This window comes from Engystomops pustulosus, chromosome 8 (assembly GCF_040894005.1).
Source record: "Engystomops pustulosus chromosome 8, aEngPut4.maternal, whole genome shotgun sequence".
Lineage (NCBI taxonomy): Eukaryota > Metazoa > Chordata > Amphibia > Anura > Leptodactylidae > Engystomops > Engystomops pustulosus.
Genome location: NC_092418.1, coordinates 31704815 through 31713134, shown reverse-complemented (window position 1 = coordinate 31713134; position 8320 = coordinate 31704815). Strand labels below are relative to the sequence as shown.

Sequence of the window (8320 nt, the reverse complement as noted above, 5' to 3'; positions counted from 1 at the left end):
TTATGAATGGCAGGCGGAATCAATCCAGCTTCCCCAAAGTCCAGAATATTATAATTGTTTTTTCAGCAAAACCACTTAGCTCAGGGATTAAACAAGATATGCTTCTGCATCAGTGTAGCTAAAGCATTCTCAAGGTATGTTTGGTTCATAATGCATGAAATGAAATGGTAGATTTCCTTTAAGTGTGTGACCACCACCACTGGACATATAAAAGTGTAAGCTTTTCGTGTTTCAGACAGAAATAATACTACTTCTACACAGGCAATCTATAGGTTAACACTTCATCCCTACTTATTTCGGATAATTTCGGATAATTTGTAGGCAGTACTTTAACTCATCATTTGTAGCAACACAGTAGGCACCTGGGACTTGGTGCCTAAAGGACCCCTGCAATTTAGGAAGACACCTGGATTATAAAGGGTTTGTGGTAAGTGGGGACCTGTTAAAGGTATTGGGGTTCAGAAGCAATAATTTGCCCTTACGTTTAATAGTAAACATGAAAAATGATATTAATTTATTTATTTTAGTGCAGCCCTTCTTCACCTACTTCAGCTATGAGGAATGTATCCCCATGTAATATATTTTTGCATACCATTGTTTGCTATTTTTGTGCTTCTTTTTTCAGATTACTGAGAGAAACTGAAGCAGAAAACCATTCACTGAGAATCGGTGAACAGCTTCAGTGAGCCTTTAGGCATTTTTTATTTAATTCACCCTGCTGCTGTCATCCATGACAAAAAAATACAGGTTCAGAGATGACAGTGAGTGGAAAGCACATTCTGAGCCAGAAAACTGCTTTGTAATGTTATTTTTCTTTCATTTAGTGCAAAAATAGATGCAGTGTTTGAACTTTTATCTATTTTTCTACAATAAAAGCTAAGAAAGGAGTAGCCTAATTTATCAAAAGTGTATTAAACCTTGTTGTTCTGGGCAACCAATGAGAGCTCAGCTTACATTCCTATATTAGCTTTGCAACAAATATAGCTGATCTGTGATTGGTTGCTACGGGCAACAAGGGCAAATTTATGTTAGACCTGTTAGATCCTCAAGGCCTGTTGAGTTTTTATCCCTCTCACTCCCATTTCACATATTTTCTCTCAGAAATTGACAAGTACAGTGTCCAATACTTATAATATCACAATATAACATCATATTTATTTCACATATAATACAACTTTAAAAAATGTAGAAACACTGACAATCTTAAAATAAAGATCATTAGTGCAAAAAAAAAAAGCTATGAACGGCCACGTTGGTCCACGGAAATCAAGTCAAAGAATGGAATCTGATTCATTGTTATTTGCCACCTTCATGTGTAAAACATGCCATGACTGTAGTAAAGGTCTATGAGTGGAAAACACCCATAAAAGACCATACATAGAATATATTGGGGGAGATTTATGTGCCTTGAAAAACAAATCCACTAAGCATTAGATCCTGTGTTAGTCAGAAAATAAGCCTGACCCCCAAAATAAGCCCTACCTTGATTTTTCAGCCTTTTCAAAATAGAGCTGGAATATAAAATATATATATAAAAATAAGCCAGAGTTTTAACCAACTATGTGTTACAGACTGTGGCATTTATAAACACAGTACTGGTGTCATTTTAAAGAGGTGGATATCCCTGCTTTTAAAATCACACAAAAAAGAGGAATATCCACTGTTAGGCCTCATGCACATGAACGTTATGCTACACCTGGGCTGGGACTCATGCGTAGCATACGGCTGGTTGGAGAAGGGGAGAGTGTTCCGCACCCCTTCCCTCTCCATAGGTAGCCGTGCAGCCACACTGTATTTCCGGCAAAAGATAGTGCATGCCACATGTGTGTGATCACCATTCCATGCTTTGCACAATGCACTTCTATGGCGGCCATATGCTAGCTGCTGTTCGTATGGCTAGCATACGGCCGCCATATACAGGCGGTCCCCTACTTAAGAACACTCGACTTACATACGACCCCTAGTTACAAACGGACTTCTGGATTTTGGTAATTTACTGTACTTTAGTCCTAGGCTACAATAAACATTTTTTACAGTTATCAATAGTGCCCATAATTAAGATTTATTGTTAATCCTGGTTCTTTTGACAATCCAACATTTTTAAAATCCAATTGTCACAGAGACCAAAAAAATTTTGACTGGGGTTACAATAATAAAGTATACGGTTCCGACTTACATACAAACTCAACTTAAGAACAAACCTACAGACCCTATCTTGTATGTAACCCGGGGACTGCCTGTACATCCATGTGTATAGTGTCAGGAGTGGGACTATAAATTTATCAGTGGATATCTCTGTGTCTGTGGCACCTAGGAACACAAGTATTCTAGTTGTCATGGTTCAGAAGAACTTGCCATTTGGAGTCTACCCCCTACCAGCCTGTCAGCAGAAGGAAACATGTGAAGGAGCTGCAGGGAAGAGGGAGCTGACAGATGCAATGACTACAAGCAGCTACATGGACAACAGAGGCTCATATGAGGAAAGTGCATCAGTAACTTCTATGGAACTTCCAGAGATAGAGAACTAGCAACTTGCCTATGTAACCATTGCTAAATTCAGTTTAGAAGGGCAAGAGATTCCATTCTTGGATTTGTGTTCATGGAAGAAGTCAGTGGAGGTCCTCCATCACCTTATGCCAAATCCTGTGGATGGAAGATAAGTTCTATATGGTGACAAATCCCTTTAATACCTTTAAACCTGTTAGATAGGGTTTCCTGTACATTACATTCCTTTGCCTTTTTGGATATGATTGAATAGCTCAGCTGCCAAGAAAAAGCACAGAATAAACAACTTCAAAAACACATTTTGACCAGCTGTGAAAAAAATCAATAGTCATTTGTTATTCTGTGGCCAAGACAAGCGCACAGATAAGGAGCCGCAGGATGAAATTTGCCAAATGCAAACTAGCTCCTCATGAGTAAAGACATTATACATTCACAGTGTGCAAGAACCTGCCAAGTCGTACCAATAAACATGGTAGAAAGTTGTTGCTTACATTTAAAATGAGTGTAGAGCAAATGTAAAGCAATCTGCGTAGATTAGGAGTCAAAGGACGTGACTCGAATTTATACTTGTCCGTAGTAGAGTTCAATAAAACCGTATCGCCATGATGTTCCACCACAAGATGTTCCATGGAAAAGTTAAATAAAGTCACTTTAAACATTCCCTTTCTTAGCTACCAGAGGAAACAGGAACAAGGTGAAGCAATGGTTGACCACTACCTGATGGAGGATCTGTGCCAAACTTCATCCTGATTCTGCCTGGTGGAAGGTCTTCTGCTGGTCGGACAGAGACTATAAACCTACGTCTAAAGGTTTCACACAAAATAATATAGATGAAAGGGTTGATGCAGCTATTAGCGTAGCCCATACTGATAGCCACACAGTAGGCATAATGGAAGGCAAGCGTAGGCTGGTCCATGACTAGTTGAATTATCTGCAGTACGTAAAATGGAGCCCAGCAGATGAAGAACGCCAAGCAGATGGCAATAGCTGTCCTTGTCACTTTCTTGGTCCTTATTCTGGAGCTTCTCTGAGCCGTGAGAGCTTCTGATGAAGCCATTTTGAGAAGAATTCTTCTGTAAGCTAATGAGATAACAGCAAATGGAATAGCGAAGACCAAAAAGAACTGATACAAGGTGTACCAATAAATATCACTTTCTGGATTGGGTAGGGTGATGCCGCAGCCTGGGACTCCACCAGGAAGGGAAATAAGTCGAGCATACATCCAAACCGGAGTAATACTTAGAAGAGACAGCACCCATAAGATGCAAATGACCATGATGGCTATAGGTGGCTTTCTGTATTTTGCTGAAGTAAAAGGATAAACCGTCGCAAGGTATCGATCAATGGACATGGCTGTGAGTATATATGTGCTGGTGAACTGGCTGTTGGTATCCAGTGCTGTAATAAGTGTACACATGGTTGCTCCAAAATGCCAAACACCATTACCAAGGAGCTGGTGAATTATGAAGGGCATCCCAAGGAGAAAGAGTAGGTCTACCACTGATAGGTTGATGATAAAAATATCAGGGACACTGCTGGTACACCGGAACTTAGATTTCTTGAAGACGGTATAGATGACAACACTGTTGCCAATAATCCCCAGCAAAAAAATTATCCCAAAAACGGTTGGCATTATTACATTTGCATAGGCCACATTGCCATTGGGATCTGTAAAGAGAGAAATAAGGTGTTAGAAAACGGATTATTAAAATGATAAAATAGACTATGAAGTCCATGTACCCTGATAGAACACACGGGCAGGGCTATCTTTTTGGATCAGACAACCCCTTAGACCAAAAACCATAACAACTTGTTAATTCAGATGGCTTACATTTAAATAGGAACTCTGATGTCATAGACTTGGGTCTTCCTATTCGAGACTCCCCTCCATAAACCATAAAGCTACACACATACGTCTGTGTGTACTGAACAGGCCGTAAACAGGCCTATTTTGAGGCCTTTCTCGTCTGGTGGACATTGCTTGTCCCTGCATCGTGCCTGTGCACAATGCAGGTCTATAGGGGATGTGAGCCAGTTGCAGTTTAGTTCTTCGATAAGTCGGACTGTGTAGAATCTCTTTGCAGGGGGCAAAGCAACAGTAAATTACCCATACAGACTGAAAAAGATTACAAATAGAAAATGAAGACTTCAAGTCAAAAAATGACTAGAAACAGTGTTATTCCTCATGGAGTACTGATTTTGGCAGAGTTTATGGAAAGGGGAGGTGCACTAAAAAACTGACTTTTCTCCTAGCACATACAGTGTTTGAATAAAGGATGGGATAGATGGCATTGGACACCCTTAGAGATCATTAAAGGCACTTGAAACTTCAAGCAGCTGGGTGTACAACCTGAACCAAATTGAATACACACTTATATCCACAATGTGACTGCATTATTCATAGGTTCTTCTCTCTAAACTCCTTGCTTTCCATTATTACAATAAATAAGCAAATTCTCTATGGACGTGCAATGATACCTAGATTCTTATAAATCGAATGGCTTGCATTATTGCATTCAGTCTAACAATAGACATTCAAAGAATTTAAATATCTTAAATGAATTTTCTGGGCTAATATATTAAAAAAAATTTCCTAGAATGTTTCATCAAAATCTGATTGATGGGAATCTAGTACCCAGCATCCTCCACAGTTTAGCTTAGTGGCTAAACTCAAGTGTCTGCTGCCATTTAGTATATATAAAAACAGCTGATATGTGGAGGTGCTGGGTGTTGGACCCCCACCAATCTTATATTGGGGACCTATTAAATGGAAATGTTGTCAATAATTTTATCCCGTTCTGAATGTTTTAATAAAGTAGAACCATAAACTCTATATAAAGGATACAAACTGCAAGGATTCATAGTTAAAGAGGCATTCCCACGAAGACAAGACAAGTCCAACCTGTCTCTATCAGTCCTTGTGTACACAATTTCAGTTGCCCCTAGACACAACCCTGTAGCTTCTGACTTAGGGTTGGGGAAGCCATCTTGGTGGAGGTGGGGGTGGAGCTGAGATTTTTGTCTCTCTGCTCCCTGCACTCTAGCCCCGCCCTCCTTCAGTCCAGGACGGATCTTACACTGACACATACTGCCAGCAGGAGCATGAGGAGTGTAAAACTACAGACAAGTTCTTTATCTGGGAAGGGGGAGAAACCCACAGCAGATGTAACAGTGTGTTGTGGAATAGCAAAGATGTAGGAGAGCTGACTTTGTCATTTTGTGTAACAGACATCTCATGGATCACATCATTTTATCTCTGATCTGTCCCATCTCTCTTTCCATGTGTCAGTGTGTTAGTACAACGTTCAGAAGGTAAATGAAAGTGTATATAAACCTGGACCCTGATAATCTAACCACATTTTCAGCTCACAGAGCTAGAGGGATCATAATGTATCTGCTTAGAGAGTCTCCGCCCACACACTGAGTAATAGGAGTTAATACAGCAATAAAACTGAGTAACATTGTAAAGTAATGGGTTAACCCCTTTCATGGGAAAACCCCTTTAAGTTCAGTTTTTCATATCCATGTTTCCATAAACCCTGGTCAGGATAAAATGGCATCCCTTCCTGAACAATGTCAGTGCTAATTTGTCACTGTAATTTATTTTTATGCATTTTAAAATTGATATATTCAGTGTAATGAGAGTTGGTCCTTGGTATTTAAAAAATCATTTTAAAGGGTAATGAACCATTCAATAAATATTGCATAAGTAATGCAATGTGTATATACTGTGGGGGTAAAAACTGGTCATTACTTGATTTTTCATTTTAGCAGTTATCCCCACTGCATGCTCCATGTATAATTCACAGTTGTCTCTGGTGGCTGGAGACTAGCTGCTATCATGTCCCCATAAACTGCACACAGGAAGTAGAAAATCCTGTTCCTCTAACTCTCTCTCTCTCTTTGCACTGGACATTGCGGGGACATTATAGAGATGTATTGAGCTGTATTGATGTTAGTAAAGCAACCATTTACTATTTGCTATTAATCTCCAGACCCCCCTGTCTAAGTCCTTTCACTCTCACTCAGCCCCTTGTTCCCATCTCGATAGACTTCTACAGAATATAATACCTTTGTGAGCTGCAGTCTTTCTTGTTTCAACAAGACATATTAAGCATAGATTTCAGAAATTGTAGCAATTTAGTTGGGTAGTGGGTTAGTAAAAGAGCCAGATAAATGAAGAAGGAAGCAATTTACTCCTGTTTAATATAAGATTTTAAGTTACTTGTATTCAGTAAGGTTTGCAGGAAAAGTTAGTGACCATTTAACATCAGGCGCTGAGAAAGTTTAACCCCAACGTCACGATTTGATATGCTATGGCGAAAATCTCAGTTAAAGAGGATTTATTCCTCTACCCTCGGAGTCTAGTAACACTGCTATCCACAATAATTTAAGGACTCTTTCCCAGTATTCACACATAAACGTTACATGCTTGACTTTCTAATGCACATGTATTAGCAATCTTCAGAAAATGAGCTATGCTCTTGAACGAGAATCTTTCATCTTTGTTATGTAGATTCCCAATAGAGAATGTGAATCTATGCTCCAGAATTATTTCAAGAAATCTCATTTAACGTCGACGATGGGAGAGAGGTTACAAGAGGCAATCTAAAATGTTAACCCAAAAGAGCTACTCAGGATAACACTAGCCACATTCATCTTGGTGAGCTGAGACTTGTATCAATGAGTAGTCTGACTCAATGGGGCAATGGCAGCTTACACCTTAGTAATAGGTGACAGAGGGGAGCATGGGATACACGTCAATTACTATATTACATAGCACCTTTAAATTATGCTATTGTTAGAAACTACTAAAATTTTGCCAAATTGCCAAATTGGTCCTAGTATGTCTATAAATGTTGCAATGAAAGTAAATCGTAACCTCTGCTAAGACACGTACCTGAATTTTCATCCCTTCTACAGAGTAAATATAGTTTTACATGCAGTTCTATGTAAAAACACAGGAAATGTTAAACTCATCTTTACTATGTTCCACATCTTCAACTACCGCTACCCCTTGCAAAGCCTTTAAATCTTGTACAATCAGTAATTTTGTACAGAATCTGGAAAAGCAACAATCCAGATATGTGGAAATATCTATTATTTCTATGGCTGGTTAGCTCAGGACAAGAAATATAGACTGCAGTACCATCCATGCATGCAACTACATACCAAAAGAGGAAAAGTTGTGAAAAATCTGGGAATTGTTATCCTGAAGACTGATCTCCTCTTCCAGGTCTGCCGGCACCTCCATCTTTTCTGGTCTGGCAACCTCTCAGTATAGTTTATTGGTCTCCAAAGCTGGCATTTGTCAAAGTGCCTGCTAGCTGCAGCAGCCCATTGCAGGAGCAGGCAGAGCATGTGGAATCCAGCATCTCTGAGCACAAGCTGCTTCCCTTAGAAGCTGCTGTGCAAAATATAGCACAATCTCAGCTCTGAATCCGCCTGCTCCTTGCACCACCCTCCGGCTGAAGTGACAACATTCCTTAATAAAGCAAGCTGTCACTTGGAGAAGGCAAGGGGGTCTTCTCCGTCTCACGGCTCAGGAAAGAGGGAATCAATACAGATTACCAATAGTATTAAAATCCACATATACCATCTTGGAAAAAAAAAATAAAAGTGCCCGAATTCCCTCCAAATCTACTTAATTCTAGAAGCCGAATGGAAATGTGTTTGCTTTTTTGCTGTCAGAATGAATCAAGAAGCTGAAGGGTTTTCTTGAGACTTAGCGGAAGATAAACTAAATTACCTTTGCACTTTATTTTTATTTTTAAGTTTTTCCCGTTCTCATCGCCTTTTTGATGGAACCTTTCTA

The 8320-nt window shown here is 39.5% G+C and overlaps 1 protein-coding gene across 1 annotated transcript; it reads right to left on the bottom strand.

Moving 5' to 3' along the window:
- Positions 1 to 1135: 1135 nt before the first annotated feature.
- On the bottom strand, positions 1136 to 8089 carry LOC140075069 (melanin-concentrating hormone receptor 1-like). The gene is made up of 2 exons (XM_072120549.1): positions 7678 to 8089; positions 1136 to 4173 (listed from the first exon to the last, which is right to left on the bottom strand). The coding sequence occupies exons 1-2, from the start codon at positions 7757 to 7759 to the stop codon at positions 3173 to 3175; spliced, it is 1083 nt and encodes a 360-aa protein (XP_071976650.1). The 5' UTR covers positions 7760 to 8089; the 3' UTR covers positions 1136 to 3172.
- Positions 8090 to 8320: the final 231 nt, after the last annotated feature.